The sequence below is a fragment of the Trichomycterus rosablanca genome, chromosome 23 (genome assembly GCF_030014385.1).
Source record: "Trichomycterus rosablanca isolate fTriRos1 chromosome 23, fTriRos1.hap1, whole genome shotgun sequence".
Lineage (NCBI taxonomy): Eukaryota > Metazoa > Chordata > Actinopteri > Siluriformes > Trichomycteridae > Trichomycterus > Trichomycterus rosablanca.
The window spans coordinates 11,275,370-11,293,360 of record NC_086010.1 but is presented as its reverse complement, the minus strand read 5'-3'; the positions used below and the strand labels follow the sequence as shown (position 1 = coordinate 11,293,360).

Genomic DNA, 17,991 nt, shown 5'->3' with positions numbered 1-17,991 from the left:
CTAAGAAAGCCCAGACTTTGTTATATTTATGTTGTTTTACACTCTTAATTCTTTTTTTTGCATTTTCTCCCCATTTTCCTCCCGATTTAGCGCACTCAAATATGCCCGCCAGATGGCACCTAGCCGACCGGTGGCAACACTGAGTTTCGATCCGAGGAGTTCAGAAACTCGGTGCTGGTGTGCTAGCAGAATATACTGCTCTTAATTTTTTTTTTACCACTAATTTAATTATAATTTCCAGTTTGAAAAATTTTATTATTTAGAGTTAATCAGATTGATCTTAAAGTTTAATTTCTTACAGTTTAGCAGTATTATCTCCAATTATTTATTAAATGTTATATATTTTTCTGCATATCCTTGCTTATATACAATGCTGATCTTTACACTGTAATACTCAGCATTATTCAGAGCACTAAATTCATCCATATTCATGTTTCAATAATACATTTAATAATAATTCCTCCCACAGTCCAAAAACATGCAGTCAGGTTAATTGGAGACACTAAATTGCCCTATAGGTGAATGAATGTGTGTATGTGTGTGTGCCCTGCGATGGACTGGAGCCCCGTCCAAGGTGTTACTGTGTGCCTTGCGCCTATTAAAAGGCTGGGATAGGCTCCGGCACGTCCCCGCAACCCTGACTGGATAAGCGGTTAAGAAAGTGAATGAGTGAGTATGTGTTTACAAAACCTTAATTATTCAGATCTCTGATTTCTGTATATCCCTGCTTTTATACAATGCTGATCTTTACACTGTAATACTCTTGCATTATTCAGAGCACTACATTATTCCATATTCATGTTTTCATAATAAATTCAATAATTTATTTATTTTAATTATAAATATATTATATTAAAGTTATTTATTAATATTATATTAAAATATTAATATTACAAATTATAATTATACAGATCATACATTTACCTACAGTGTACATTTATATGCCATAAACATATCACATATTAGTCATCTGATTACAGTAATGCACCATAACTTGATTACAATGTTAACAAATTACATCAATACACTGACTGATAAATGTAACTGATCAGAAGAAAGAAAAAGCATTTTGTGGGGGAAATTTCTACTCACGCAGCTCTCTAAAGGGCATTTTGAAAGTCAAAGGTTACAACTTGTGGACATATAGGGATAAATGATATGATTAAGCTCCATGCAACACAGAATCCTGGGAAATTGCTAGGAAAGTTGTCAGTGATTTTACTCATCAAAGCGACCCTCCAGAATGCTGTCAAAGGAGAAGGGGACAAACTTGAACCCCAGCCCGGTGTAGAACTTGTTCTGGAACTCAACCCTGGATGACAGAGAAGGAAAAGACAAAAAGTATTGGAAAAAATATTATTACAATGCATGAATATTTACAGAATACAATTCTCAATGTCAACACTAAAGCTAGCAGCATACTGTGTTTTATTAACTCATAAATGATCACAGTGTGAATGAACAGAAGCCATTTATGATGCTGCACCTATATTATGCAGGCATTGCCTTAAGGCCTCCACATACTTCCAGCGAAACTGAGTTCGCAAGCGCCGCACGAACCCGAATGCGCCTTTGCGAGCTTACAAGGTGGCATACTTCTAGCGGTTTCGTTTTGCCTGTTGCGTCTGTTCCACAGCTGCAGGTGACGCTGTGACATTTATAATGTTAAGTTCCATGACTACCGAAAAACGATAGCTGCGTCCAAAATCACATAGTTAAACTGTACGTACTAAATTAGAGGCAGTGCACACTGCCTGGCCGGTACAGAAGCTCTTTCAGTACACAAGTGTGCTGTGTTCGCATACACAAAAATGCTGGCCAAGCAGTAGATTATCCGGGTACTTTTAACATACTGTTTAATGAGTACTACGTATTCTGACACACTACCCGCTACTGTGTACTGTTCAGTTTCATACTTTTATAGTAGCGATTTCGGACGTAGCCGATGATCACAGCTGAGACGCTTCTCAAAATCCATGTTTGTTTTCATGGCACGCCTCTTTTTTTTAACCGACCAATCACAGGCGTTGTCACGGAGTGACGTCGTCCGCGGAGTTCGCCCAGCTTCCATGTGCGCGACGTCTGTGGTTGTTCACTTTCTCCGCAATTGGTCCTCGAAGCCAGGCGAACGTCGTTTTCGCATGAAGTATGCTGAGGCCTTTATGCTACCAGGTCCTAAGAAGGTCCTGGGTTTGATTCCCAGGTCTGGGTCCTAGCTGTGTGGAGTTTGCATGTTCTCCCCGTGTCTGTTTGGGTTGCCTATGGAAGCTCTGGTTTCCTCCCACAGTCCAAAGACGAGCAAGTGAGGTGAATTAGAGATACAAAATTGTCCATGACTGTGTTTGACACTAAAGACTTGAACTGATGAATCTTGTGTAACCAGTAACTACCTGTTCTGTCATGAATGTAACCAAAGTGTAAAACATGACGTTAAAATCCTAATAAATAAATACATATACAGTCAGGAAGGACAAGGAGAGAGTAAATGTCTGTGCCCGACACCTGCAAAACCATTCCCTTTTTGGGGGTTGTGTATGTGCTTATGCGTTTAAGTGTGTGTGTGTGATTTACCAGTGCAGTCGCAGGGCATGCAGAAATGCAGACAGTCCCTCCATAACGAGCAGAATGCACACAGTTAATGTGGCGAAGACTGGGAAAATAATTAACAAGCCAAAAAATCCACCACCGCTACTGGAAGCCAGGCCCAAGTGCATCACCATTCCCCACAACACCTCAGACAGCTCTGAAAGAAACAAACAGAGAAAAAAAAGTGTATATACGTTTATTACTCTTGTACACCGATCAGCCATAACATTAAAACCACCTCCTTGTTTCTACACTCACTGTCCATTTTATCAGCTCCACTTACCATATAGAAGCACTTTGTAGTTCTACAATTACTGACTGTAGTCCATCTGTCTACATACTTTTTTAGCCTGCTTTCACCCTGTTCTTTAATGGTCAGTCCTGACCTTTGAAGAACAGCATGTAAGAGGGTTTATAAAGCTCACAGAGAAACAGATGGACTACAGTCAGTAATTGTAGAACTACAGAGTGCTTCTATGTGATAAGTGGAGCTGATAAAATGGACAGTGAGTGTAGAAACAAAGAGGTGGTTTTAATGTTATGGCTGATCGGTGTATATTTGTTTGTATTTGACCATCCATGTGTGTGAGTACTTACGTGCATGAGCTAAACTGAGAGCCCAGAGGCGCAGGTATGAAGCGGTGTTGGAAATGCAGCCGAGACAGTACTCTATAGTGTGGATGGCCTGGTGGACTGCTACATCCCCAAAGTCAAACTGCAGGTACATAGAGAGAAGAGGGCAGATTCATACAAAGCATAGAAATTATAGTCTGTATAGTGAATACACCATACAGGAATCTCAGATCCCCTTGTCACAGTGTCACAGGTTCTATTATAAGACATTTGCTCCTGGAGTGAGGTTACAGCTTGATAAAATACACAAAAAAAAAGGTTGGTAGCCATACTATGTTGTTAAACAAAATAGCATGGGCATCCATTTATATGGGTTTCTTCACCTAGCTGTAAAAACAGTTTAGAATAACCTGGATTTATACAATAATTACTCACCAGGTCATAATTCTAGCCAAGAACATTCCACCTAAAATTCATCCTGGAAAATATTTTCATAGAAAGGTACGGGACGTTCCCCCTGCTTACATCATCAGCCGTTGGAGCGCGGTATCTCACGATGAAGTGCTCCCACGGCCCAAACATTAATAAGGGTTAAAACAGGTTTAATGGTGTTAGAAGCAGCTGTGCTTATAACTGTAGCATGTTGTGTTAGTGTTTATTTGTAAGTTTTGTTCGCATGTTGTGTTCGCTAATTTAATTAATAGCATAATTTAGTAACAGTGCTCATCTAAAGGGCATTCATTTATTTATTAATTGTCTGTTTTACCACCGCTTTATCCTGGTTAGAGTGTTGGTTATAGAGTTTTGGTTATACCCCCTGGGTGTGACAGGTTGCCAGTCCATCTCAGGGCAGACACACGCAAATTTTAGTAGCTCCAATTGGCCTGACTGCATGTCTTTGTACTTGTAACTGGAAGGGATCTGCTGTGTATCAGATCTGGTCTCTTTTTCCACACTCTTGTTATGTACACAAGAGCAGTTCCCAGATACAAGGGATCTTCAAAAAGTTTCCGCACTTTCATATTTTCATTGGAAATGGTGAGGGTGGGAGGAGTAGTAATTGGTCGTGTCTTAGAGAGAGCTTATAGTCCAGATTTAGCGGCATCTGATTTCCACCTTTTTGGAACGCTCAAAGAAGCTTTAAGAGGAAAAATATTTTTATGTGATGATGATGTGAAAGCAGAGGTGCATCAGTGGCTACACGCTCAACCAAAAACATTTTTTGCTGAAGGCATTAAAAAGTTGGTACAACGCTGGAAAATAACTTGAAGATAACTACGTAGAAAATTTCTAATTTAAAATTCTTAATTATTCTTAAGGGCGGCAGTGGCTAAGTGGGTAGCACTGTCGCCTCACAGTAAGAAGGTCCTGGGTTTGATCCCCAGGTAGGGCAGTCTGGGTCCTTTCTGTGTGGAGTTTGCATGTTCTCCCCATGTCTGCGTGGGTTTCCTTCGTGTGCTCCGGTTTCCTCCCACAGTCCAAAGAAATGCAAGTGAGGTGAATTGGAGACACTAAATTGTCCATGACTGTGTTCGATGTAACCTTGTGAACTGATGAATCTTGTGTAATGAGTAACTACCATTTCTGTCATGAATGTAACCAAAGAGTGTAAAACATGATGTTAAGATTCTAATAAACAAACAAACAATTATTTGTAATTCTTAGTTTAAAAAGTGCGGAAACTTTTTGAAGAACCCTCATAAAACGCTCTCCTTCTACAGTAAAAGAGCGTTGTTTCCTTAAATCTCGATCGACGCAACAATATGTAAAAATTTGCATTTAATAACTAGTAGAGTATGTCTTTGTATGGTATGGTATGCTTCCTGTAGATGCAGATTAAATTTTTTTAAATAGTGAGGAAGGGTTATAGATAATTCTTGTATTTATTTTTTGCATGGACATTTAGTACATGCCTCAGCATTTCAGCTGGATTAAGAACTGTCCTCTGGCTTTGCCTTTCTCTCTTCTTTTAACACTATTCTATTTCTCATTGCATCATCAGTGGCTAGCCTGCTACAAGCAACAAAAGACAGAGGTCATATGAAAAAGCTGACCCATCTGTGCAGCCAACCATCACAAAGCAATGATGGCATAGTGACATGATGTAATTGACCTATGTGCTGTAAGTCATTGTCTTGCTGCTTCATTGAGCTTCTTGCTATACAGTTGGGATGAGATTTTGTTTGTTGAGTTTTCTCCTCCCTACAGAGTTCGGCATTTCTGTTAGAATGTTCAACTTTTATGCCAAATGTGCACAGGACTGGTAACGTAAGACCTGTACCACATTCAGGTGGTTCTTTGCGAGCTTAAAACATGGTGAAGAGCACTGATGTTCTTTTATTAACATCGTTAAGAGACCTTATCAAGGATCACTGATCAATTGAATTTGTTTGTAGTATTTTATTGCTACAATTCTTTTTTGTATTTTCTGTTTTTATGCAACTTGTCACAAATTTCCTCCCAATGTAGTTGTAGTTAATTACCCAGTTGTAATTCTACTGCTCCAGACCTCCAGTCTTAACTGTCACACGCACCGATCTCCATCATCCCCCATCTCAGTGTGCAGATGCCATTGATCAGCCAGCATAGGCTGTAATTGTAGCAGTTATGAGGAAACACTATTCAACCATTGTCCTGCCCCTTACTGACACCCAGCCTTTACATAGCGTCTGGTGTAAGCGCCCGGTAGGCTGATAGCAGAGTTGAGATTCGAACTCAAAAACTCAAAATCTCAGCATTTTTACAGTTCTTCTTCCAAGGTCCACTGGAACCGAACCCTGACTTATACAGAAAAGAACAGAGTGCCTTTATTTGTCATATTTACATATACAGGTGTATAGTTTGTTTTGGAAGCTGGGGTCAGAGCGCAGGGTCAGTATTTGTACAGCACCCCTGAAGTCAAGAGGGTTAAGGGCCCAGCCCAATAGTGGCTGCATGTCAGAGCTGGGATTCAAACTCTCAACCTTTTAATTGATATCCCAAAGCTCTACCCACCATGCTACTACTTTTTATACCTTTTATATATCCGTTTTTATTGGGCACCTACAAAATTCTCAGCACAATTCCATTTAAACTGAAACACCAGGATGTTTTGGATGTCATTAACCTGGGCTGGGTTTGTTTACATCTGTCAGCATCTGTCAGCCGTGTGTCACTGGTCGTGGAGGAGGTCTCGCGATACTTTACCGTGAGCAGTTGAAAGCCTCCACTCTCACTCTACCTGTCTACCATACATTTGAAGTAGTAGCCATACAGTTGTATGGACCAAAACCTACTGTTCTAGCTACTATTTATCGTTCTCCCAAGCCCAATAAGGATTTTATAAATGACTTTTCAGCATTTCTCACATTCCTCTGTTCACATTTCCATAACATTATTGTGCTTGGTGATTTTAACATACATATGGACAATGTTAATCACATCACTACTAAGGATTTTATATCTTGCTTGGACAGTTTTGGATTACAACAACATATCAACTTCCCAACACACTCTAAAGGACATACCTTAGATTTAGTCTGCTGTTCTGGTGTAACTCCCCACAACTGTACTGCCACTGATCTCCCTGTCTCTGATCACTTGTTAATTTCATTCAATATCAATATGACTTTATCTAAAAGTAGACCACCACGTGACATTACATATCGTAATATTAAAAATATTAATCTAACTTTCTAGTCTTCCAGCCACTACTGATGATTTGGTTTGTCACTATAACACTGGACTTCATTCTCTACTGGACTCACTTGCTCCATTAAAAACCCGGACTGTTTCTTTCACCCATTCAGCTCCTTGGTTTTTACCCCATCTACGTCAGCTTAAAACTACAGGACGCCAGCTGGAGCGTCTCTTTAGGAAAACTGGTCTCACAATACACAAGGATCTATATCATAACCATCTTCTTTTCTATAAAGATAATCTTCACACAGCAAAATCCCAGTACTATTCCCAATTAATTAGAGCTGGTGATGGAAACACACGGGCCCTGTTTTCTCTGGTCACTAACACTCTTCGCCCACCTGACTCTTTACCTTCACACTTCTATTCTGTCGACCATTGCAACTTGTTAATGTCATTTTTCAATACTAAAATAGATCTGATACACCAGCAATTGCTTCCTGTTACTTCTTGTACCATATTTTCCCCAGTTTCGGTCCCTCTTATTTATCCATTTACTACTTTTCAGCTTCCCACTATCTCTGATATATCTAATCTCATCCATAAATCTAAATCTTCCACTTCTCAACTTGATCCTCTCCCAACAGCCCTGGTCAAAGCATGTTTACCCGCTATATTGCCTCTGATAACTGCCATTATTCACTCCTCCCTCACCTCTGGATCTGTCCCTTTGTCAAGTCTGCTGCAGTCACCCCTATTTTAAAGAAACCCGGTCTAGATCCTAACAACTTCAATAACCTTCGTCCCATCTCTAACCTGCCTTTTCTTTCAAAAATCCTTGAGAAGACAGTTGCTTCTCAGGTACATTCTCACCTCTCCAATAATCACCTTTATGAGCAGTTTCAATCTGGTTTTCGTCCCTATCATAGTACAGAAACAGCTCTCCTCAAAATAACAAATGACCTCTTGACTGCAGCAGACTCAGGTTTTTTATCCATACTCATTCTCCTTGATCTGAGTGCAGCATTTGATACCATCTCCCATTCTATTCTCCTCCATAGACATTGGTTTTTCCAACATATCTCTGGACTGGTTCACCTCATATCTTTCTGACCGCACTCAGTTTATTCAATTAAAGACATTTACATCCCAACCATCTCCCCTCACTTCTGGTGTTCCTCAAGGTTCGGTTCTCGGTCCTATTCTTTTCATCATCTACCTTCTTCCTTCAGGTCATATTTTCCATAAGTATAATATCCAGTTTCATTGTTATGCAGACGACACCCAGCTCTACCTTTCTAGCAAACCCACTTCTACCCTCCCTCCCTCTTCCCTCTGCAATTGCTTACAGGAAGTCAAGTCTTGGTTTTCCTCTAATTTTCTTAAACTCAATAGTGATAAAACAGAGGTTCTTCTCATTGGTTCTAAATCTGTCCTTGCAAAAGTAGACAGTTTCTCTATTCCCATTGACAACACTCTTGTTTCCCCCTCCCTTCAGGTAAAGAGTCTGGGTGTCGTCCTTGATAGCACTTTGTCTTTCCAAACTCACATAAATAACATCACTCGGTCTGCATACTTTTATATTCGTCATATTAACCGTCTCCGTCCCTCCCTCACTCCTGATAATACTGCCATTCTGGTCCACTTCCTGGTCACATCCCGTTTGGACTATTGCAATTCTCTTCTGTTTGGTCTCCCCCTCAAGTCCCTCCATAAGCTACAACTAGTTCAGAATGCTGCTGCCCGTATCATTTCTAGAACCACATCCATTCATCACATCACCCCCGTTCTTAACAGCTCCACTGGCTCCCTGTTAAATTTCGCATTGACTATAAACTTATACTGCTCACTTTTAAGGCTATCCATCACCTTGCTCCTCCATATCTCACCAAACTCCTTCACATAAATAGACCCAGCCGGACCCTTAGATCTTCCTTATCCATTAGTCTTACTGTCCCTCCAGCCCGTTTGACTACCATGGGGTCTAGAGCTTTTAGCCGCTCGGCCCCCCGTCTCTGGGACTCCCTCCCACCAGACATTCGTAATATTGACTCTCTAGATATTTTTAAATCACGCCTCAAAACTCACCTGTTTAGGACAGCATACAGTCTTTAGCCTGTTCCCTTGACTATATATATATTTAAAATTCTTTCCCTGTTTTTATTGCTGTTTTATGCTCTTTGTATGTGTTTTTTTTTTTTTTTTTGCTTTGATTTTATTCTTTTATGTACGGTGACCTTGAGAGTCCTGAAAGGCGCCTATAAATAAAATTTATTATTATTAACCTAGAGGGTTACAAGCTTTTTTTTCCAGTTCAGACAATACATGTTTAATCAATACATTTCAGAAATAAATGGAAATTCCAATCTTTATCCTCTTTGTGAAATATTAGGCAAAATACATGTGTGTATATCAATGGCATAGATCATTTATTTATTAGAATTTTAATGTCATGTTTTACACTTTGCTTACATTCATGACAGGAGCGGTAGTTACTCATTACACAAGGTTCATCATTTCGCACAAGGTTATATCGAACACAGTCGTGGACAATTTAGTATCTCCAGTTCATCTCACTTGCATGTTTTTGGACTGTGGGAGGAAACCGGAGCTCCCGGAGGAAACCCACGCAGACATGGGGAGAACATGCAAACTCCAGACTGAAAGGACCCGGACCGCCCCACCTGGGGATTGAACCCAGGACCTTCTTGCTGTGAGGCGACAGTGCTACCCACTTGCCACCATGCCGCCCAAAGGCACAATGCACAAATCCAGGTATTTTACAGTTAACATTATTTTTCTGTACTGTTAAATCGTATAAACTACACTTGGCCTCACTGGTTTTGCTGTACAAATTCCAGTTTGTCGCTTCAATAATCGCATTATTAGAAACATTGTTCTTTCTTGAGGGAGTAAGCATGCTTGACTTCTAATCATTCTTTTCCATCATAATATCCTCTGTCAGCCGGCTACAGTGAGTCATTGCTTCAGAAAACAATGGTGTTGTGGAAGATTGGATAACATGCCAACTCTCTTTTTCCTGAACTTAATCTGACCCATGCAAAAACAATTAGATCTTTCAATAGCAGGTACAGCAAAAGTACAGTCATGTGAACAAGTAAGGACACCCTATGAAAACCTTTGTCATTTTGAACATATTTACATGAACATGAACATTTGAGCTTCATTTGAACAGTACTGGAAGATTAAGCTTATATATCTAAACAAAAAAATGTTTAAAATTGTACCGCTGTGCCACCTGAGCGGCCACGGCACTGTACATTTAATTAATTCAACAAGTTGGTCTCCTTTCAAATATCTCTAAAAATTAAAAGTCATCAAATTAACCACTTTACATTTTTATTTCATTTTTATCTCAGCCCGATTGCGTCATGCTTCCTCTCCACCAGGAGAACAAAGCTAACCCACGCCCCCTCCGACACGTGAGCAGCATGCTGTATGCATCTTATCACCTGCACTTTGACGAGTGCAGTGCAGCTCAGCGTTGTGTACGAAGAGGACACACCCTGAGAGCACTCTTTTTTTCATCTCTGTGCAGGCGCCACCAATCAGCCAGCAGAAATTGTAATTGCACCAGTCATGAGAGAGAGACCCCATCCGGCTTAGTCCCGCCCAAATCTGAACAACAGACCAATCGTCGTTCATGTGGCCGCTCAGCCTTAGCCGGCAGGCAGAGCTGAGATTCGATACAATGTATTCGAGATCCCAGCTCTGGTTCCAGCGTGTGATTTTACCGCTGCGCCACCTGAGCGGCCTTTCCATTCATTTTTTTATGAACGGAACGTTCTTCCATTCAGTAAGAATTACTTATATATTACTAAATACATTTAAATATAAAAAAAAAAAACACTTTTTTCTTTAACCACACACAAACTTGCTCATGCATAAGCGCGCACACACACACACACACACACACACACACCAACACAGTTTCTTACCGGTTCTTCGTCTGAGTGCTTTAACAAAAGTGGAAACATAAGTTATTGATACAAGCTAATATGTCTTGATCAATTAGCTTCAGAGACCTCCAAAATGACTTTTTAGGCCTCCTACACATGACTACATACAATACACACAGTCACATATTCATATTATGTGATTTTTAAAATCATAACATAACATGTTTTATACATGACATATGTAACAGGGCTGGTCGCGTCTCACTGTAGATGAGCCAAATGGAGCAATGCACCTGCAAGGTTGTAAAAAATATACCCCATTGCAGGATACTCAACCAACATAGAACAATACTGTAAATGAATAGCCAAAAACAGACAAGGAGATAAATGATAAAAATAAAAAGTAGCCACAATAAAGAAACTAAATAAACAAAACCAAATCAAAATTCACAGCCTAAAGCGGGGAGAGTTGGTAGAACAGATAGACAAGTGTGTTAGTCAGAGGAGAGGATATTAAATTATGTGTGCTCGCCCAGAAAAAAAAGGACAATTGCCCTACAGGATCATAAGCATGAACTGATCCAAGAAAAACTTATGACCACACAGAAAAAATAAAAGGAACAGGATGAAAGCTGAGTTACTTTTTCCACTGGCAACCCAAGCTCTTAAGATTCACCAAAGCCAGGAAACTGTCAAACCAGTGGTGACTAATAAGACTACCTGTGTCTAGGATGGATCTCACATGGAAGCCCACTTGCATGAGAGCCTCTGGAGTATCCAGGACAAACAATAAAAGAATGCCAGCAAAAGAGCTAAACGTAGGCAAGCCCAGCATCTTGGTCTTGCAAACCGTGCAGGTGATAGAAACACGACAAAATAATAAGCAATGCTGATATTTAACACAGAGAGTGCAAATTAAGGAACCAACGCTCAGTTTTTGTGTGCCTATGCTGGCCCATAGTGACCTGGCAGGTGGGCAAGGAAAAATACAGCAGGTGGGTCTGTACAAATACATATGTACCAAAATACATTCGGTGAAATTCACCATTAACAACTTGAGTTTATATGTGCTGTGCTATTAAATGTATTTTTAGAGTAACTAGTAGGTGATCAGCTTCTAATGCCATGACCACCATTTATAACCCCAATTTTGTACTACAATTGCTACATCACACTTTTTATAATTTCATTCTTTATGGAGTTGATCCTTAGTGCATTTTTTTCAGAATCACATAAATTGAGCAAACATCTTATGAAATTCTTTAATATTTAATATTGCTTACAGGTGCAGGTATAATCATTGGGTAAAAAAGGAGAATCTACCATTTACATTTACATTGTCGGCATTTAGCAGACGCTCTTATCCTGAGCGACTTACAGAAGTGCTTCCACAGTGAACATTACCTTACTCTAGTTTAAAAAGACAACGGTACAAGAATACAAATTTGCTGAAAACCCTGTTAGAACCAAAGGTGTTTTTTTGCAAGAAATAAAGAGCATTAGTAAGTGCATGTTAGATTAAGTGCTTAGTAAAGAGGTGATGAAGGTTTTTAATCATCTTTTGAAGACGGCGAGAGATTCAGACGTTCGGACAGACAATGGAAGCTCGTTCCACCACTTGGGTGCTGGTACAGAGAACAGCCTTGATACTGGTTTTCCTAGATTCCTGGGTGAAGGATGAAGTCGAGCAAGACTAGTGGTTTGGAGGTTGCGAAGTACAGAGCGGGGTTTCATTAGACCACAAAGGTAATTTGGGGCTGGTCTATTTTTGGCTTTGTAGGCGAGCATCAGTGTTTTAAACTGAATGCGTGCTGGTACAGGAAGCCAGTGAAGAGAACGCAGCAGTGGGGTGATGTGGCAGTGTTTAGGTTGGTTAAAGACCAGGCGAATTTAATAGTGGACATAGGAGCACCTGCCAGGAGGGAGTTGCAGTAAACCAACCGTAAGATTACGAGTGACTGGACAAGAATCTGAGTGGCTTCCATGGAGAGAAAACTGACAAATCTTGATGTTGTAGAGGAGGAACCGGCATGATCTTGTCATGTTGGCTACATGAGGAGAGAAGGTCAGCTGGTTATCCAGGACAACACCAAGGTTTCGTACATAATCAGATGGTTTGAACTGGGAGTCATCAAGAGAGATGACTATATCTTCGGATGGAGATTTATCCCCAGGAATAAGTAACAGCTCTGTCTTGCTGGGATTAAGTTTTAGATGATTAGCTGACATTCATTGTGAGATAAGAGTTCATTGCTTTATGGCCTACACAACTTCATAAAAAATTGTTAATGAGTTTAGCCACAATCTCTACCCACCTCATCTCCTTCCTCAGAATGCTGGGATAGCTGGTCGTGCTCAATGATCTCAGCCTCGTCCTCCGTGGGCCCGTTCCCGACCCGGACACCTCCGAATTTCTGCGTGCCCTGTTGGGTGAGTCCGGTGGATGAGCTGCTGCCTGCTTGCTCTAAATTTTCTAGTTTCTGAGCAGGGCTTGTCTCCCTCATCTGGGACTAAATACAAAACCCAACAGAGTCTAAATGGGTTACAGTATGCCACAGGCTCTTTGTGGTGTGTCTGTGGTGTGTCTGTGTGTGTGGTTTCTCAGGACACCTACCGAACAATCACAGTTTGATAGTCTGTATTTTTTTTTTCTTTTGTGTTTTAGTATTGAATTTAGCCTAAATTATTTAGCTCTATATTACTGATGAAGTAATAAGTATAATTTTGTACATGTTTATTAGAGATGGAACGATCGATCGGCTATAAATCGATATCGGCCGATTTTTAATCAAAATATGCTATCGGCGATCTGCGATATTTCCCAAATGTAGCCGATCCGATCGCGTGATATATAAAGATCACCTCCATGTTAAGCTTAACAGCTCAGTGGATTGATCCAGACTTTGAGCTACAAAGCACCAACCATCACATCACCATTCAACAACCATCCTACAGAAACCATCGTGAAAGCTCTTCACGACCTAAAATAACATAATTAACGTTGTGCATCATACATAGTTCAGGATCATCTGCTCTGACTGACAGAAAACTTTTAGCTCCACAGACGGAACGAGTCTGACTCGGTTACAGATCTGTGGTACTAGCAGTTTAATTAAGCTTTTTAATTGAGCTTTTTAATGTAAGAGTCACACAAAATATTCTGTATTAGTTGGTGTTTATTTAAAACCACGACATTAATTAATAACAGTAAACACGGAGAGATACTGAGAAGAGAAACTTACGCTTCGCATAAAATGAATCGACTCATGAATCACTTATATCGATACTGTGAACAAAGCGTCTCTCTTAAAGGCACACACACGTCAATGCTTCTGACAGCGGTTTATCTTCACTGTTCGTCCTATTTTTAAGGTTTTTTCAGACTGAACTGTATAACATCTAACCTGCGTGTGTGTGGTCAGTTAGACTAATGAGATATGTCTCCCGTGGGTGAAAAATGAATTGCTTTAGTTTTAGAAGTAAAAAAATCTCGCAATGCCGCCACACCCCCTGGTCAGGCACTCGCGCCCCACAGGTTGAACCCCCCCCCCCCCCCCCCCCCCATTGGAATCGGCTATCGGCCGATCGTTCTGAAAAGAAATCGGAGATCGAAATCGGCGTCAAAACCCCCGATCGGTACATCTCTAATGTTTATAATACTATTGTAAAATAGTTTAAATTTGCACTGTTTACAGGTTATTTCTGCATGCACACAATTTATTGGGTCTGTCTGAAAACCTAGTGAGCTGCCTACTCCCTACCTAGGCAGCTGCCTAAATAGAGAGGATTCTAATAAGACACTGAACTCAAGGTTCAGTTCAAAGACCACAGTTTTCGCTTACTAAGCTAACACAGTTAGCCTCATGCCATACAAACCAATGGGCTGAGGTGGCACAACCAGCTAACATGCTAGCTAACATCTCCCTCTGTGAACCGAAAGCGACTGAATTATTAAATTAGCAAATAACTGACACTTGTGCACCTTTATCTCTATTTCCTCGGCTGCTCCCGTTAGGGGTCGCCGGTGGATCGTGATCCGCATTGTTGATTTGGCACAGTTTTTACGCCGGATGCCCTTCCTGACACAACACTGGTTTATGCATCCTAGCGGCTAGGTACCTACAGGAAAATTCAGTGTCTCCAATTAGCCTGGCTGCATGTTTTTGGACTGTGGGAGGAAACCGGATCACCCGGAGGAAACCCAGGCAGACACGGGGAGAACATGCAAACTCCGAACAGAAAGGACCCGGACCACCCCACCTGGGGTTCGAACCCAGGAACTTCTTGCTGTGAGGCTACAGTGCTACCTACTTAGCCACCGTGCCGCCCACTTGTGCACCTTTATACAAATTAAAAGCAATAAGTATTTATTTACATTTAACAAGAACTTTTTTTGTGAGAAAAGTTGTGCCGCACTGAATTCTGGGATTGCCTTCACCTCTTAGGAAGCATTGAATGCTTTCTATTTTTTTTTAAAGAGGCACCTCATTAGGCAGCATTTTGAAGGTATCTAAGAATGTAGATAGCCTTCTTCTCTGCGCGTAGGATGATGTAAAATGCGTCTATGTAGAGAGCTCACTAGGCTTTCAGACAGAACCATTGTTTATAATTATTTATTGATAAATCATATTATTATATAATTTTGTATAATTCTAATAATATTAACAGTTGTGGTCAACATTATTGACACCCTAAAAAAGCCAATGTCTTCAGAAATAAGTGGATATGTACCAACTTTGTATCACTAGACCATTTTAATAGTATGGCCTGTCAACACACATGCAGTCACTTCAAAAAAGTAATAAGAAACATAGTACAGTATATGCCATGGACAGGATTAAAGCTACTCTTTCCCAAAACTTGATTGCACAACCTTTGGGAACTATGACAGCCTCCAAATGTTTTGGAGCTTCTAAAGTTCTCTAAAGTTACTGTACGTTTTCTCAAAAGCAGAGTTGTACTGTATACTTCAGATGTATGCTTTGAGCCATTATCCTGCTGTAGTACCCAATGTGTGTTGACCCAGACCTAGTTTTGTACATCTAGGACCACATTTTCCTCAAAAGTCCCAGAAGCAGCAAAGCAGCCCCACAACATAATGGATCCTCCACCATGTTTCACTGTAAGTATGGTTCACTTTCCTTTATAGGCTTCATTCTGTCATCTATAAACATAACACTTGTAAACACTGTCAGAGAGCCCTAGTTTGATTTAATCTGTCTGTAAAACATTCGTCTTTGCCCACAGAGCCTTGTTTTGCTCAGTGTACGGTGATGGTACAGGTTGAAACCATCAATCAAGGTGTCAGACTTAGCCTGGAGTTTTGTGGATGTTTAATGTGGTTTCATTGCCACATTTCAAACCACGTTTCATATGGTTCTCGTATAAATTTTTAACTTTCCACCACATCCTGGAGAGCTAAAAGTCACCATTCATAGGCTAAATAAAGTCATGTGAGACCTGACAAGGTTGGGAAAGGTGAGTCTGATTTTGGCATTATTTTCAATTTTTGATATTAGTTATTTTTCCCACTTTAGCGCATCCAATTTCTGCCCGTCAATCATCCTCTCACTAATGCTGGTCCCTGCTCCTGATTGGGGAGGACGAGGCCGCTCCACGCCCTCTCCGACACGTGCACAGCAATCGAACATCTTACCACCTACACTTGACGAGTGCAGTGCGGTACAGCGCCGTGTACGGAGAGCCACACCCTCTACCGCACTCCTTTCCCATCTCCATGCAGGCGCCACCAACCAGCCAGCAGAGGTCGTAATCGCACTAGTCTGAGAGAGAGTCCACATCCGGCTTAATCCCGCCCCTATCTGAACAACAGGCCAATCGTTGTTCATGTGGCCGCTCAGCCTCAGCCGGCAGGCAGGGCCGGGATTCGATACGATGTATTCGAGATCTCAGCTCTGGTGAACAGCGTGTGTTTTTACCACTGCACCACCTGAGTGGCTGATATCAGTTTTTATTTCATTATTTTTGTGTCTTGAACATTTCTGTATTAAACATATGAGTTGGTTTATATCCATCAGTTTCACTAAACACTTTATTTCTGAAGATATTTTACATGGTTTACATTATATTCAGGTATGCCAATAATGTTGACCATAACGGATATTTCTAATTTTGTATAATTATGTTTAATGCATATTAGTTCCAATAAAAACACTTTTGCAGTCTTGCAGATTATGGTTATCCAAACCTCACTTCCAAAAAAGTTAAGACATTTTGTAAAATCTAATAAAAATAAGACCCTGTAATTAGGACTTGATCCAGATGTGTTCTACTCCGTATTAACCAGTGGCATAATGTAAACTCTATCTGAATAACAGGTCACCAAGACAAAATGAGGAATTTTAGAGCTACAGTGTATCACAAAAGTGAGTACACCCCTCACATTTCTGCAGATATTTAAGTATATCTTTTAATGGGAACACACTGACAAAATGACACTTTGACACAATGAAAAGTAGTCTGTGTGCAGCTTATATAACAGTGTAAATTTATTCTTCCCTCAAAATAACTCAATATACAGCCATTAATGTCTAAACCACCGGCAACAAAAGTCAGTACACCCCCAAGAGACTACACCCCTAAATGTCCAAATTGAGCACTGCTTGTCATTTTCCCTCCAAAATGTCATGTGACTCGTTAGTGTTACTAGGTCTCAGGTGTGCATAGGGAGCAGGTGTGTTCAATTTAGTAGTACAGCTCTCACACTCTCTCATACTGGTCACTGAAAGTTCCAACATGGCACCTCATGGCAAAGAACTCTCTGAGGATCTTAAAAGACGAATTGTTGCGCTACATGAAGATGGCCAAGGCTACAAGAAGATTGCCAACACCCTGAAACTGAGCTGCAGCACAGTGGCCAAGATCATCCAGCGTTTTAAAAGAGCAGGGTCCACTCAGAACAGACAGAACAGTTGGTCGTCCAAAGAAGCTGAGTGCACGTGCTCAGCGTCACATCCAACTGCTGTCTTTGAAAGATAGGCGCAGGAGTGCTGTCAGCATTGCTGCAGAGATTGAAAAGGTGGGGGGTCAGCCTGTCAGTGCTCAGACCATACGCCGCACACTACATCAAATTGGTCTGCATGGCTGTCACCCCAGAAGGAAGCCTCTTCTGAAGTCTCTACACAAGAAAGCCCGCAAACAGTTTGCTGAAGACATGTCAACAAAGGACATGGATTACTGGAACCATGTCCTATGGTCTGATGAGACCAAGATTAATTTGTTTGGTTCAGATGGTCTCAAGCATGTGTGGTGGCAATCAGGTGAGGAGTACAAA

At 40.8% G+C, this 17,991-nt stretch overlaps 1 protein-coding gene across 2 annotated transcripts in view; it reads right to left on the bottom strand.

Annotated features, from left to right (window-relative positions):
• Positions 1-930: 930 nt before the first annotated feature.
• atp6v0a1b (ATPase H+ transporting V0 subunit a1b) overlaps positions 931-17,991 on the bottom strand; it is a 36,640-nt gene continuing 19,579 nt past the window's right edge. The window contains exons 18-21 of one of the 2 annotated variants that reach the window (XM_062986030.1): positions 13,013-13,207; positions 3,184-3,301; positions 2,572-2,743; positions 931-1,312 (exon numbers count right to left, since the gene is read on the bottom strand). In XM_062986030.1, coding sequence (XP_062842100.1) covers positions 1,219-1,312; positions 2,572-2,743; positions 3,184-3,301; positions 13,013-13,207 — 579 coding nt within the window. In that variant the 3' untranslated portion in view covers positions 931-1,218. The remainder of the gene's footprint in view (positions 1,313-2,571; positions 2,744-3,183; positions 3,302-13,012; positions 13,208-17,991) is intronic. The other variant, XM_062986031.1, reaches the window with a different exon arrangement.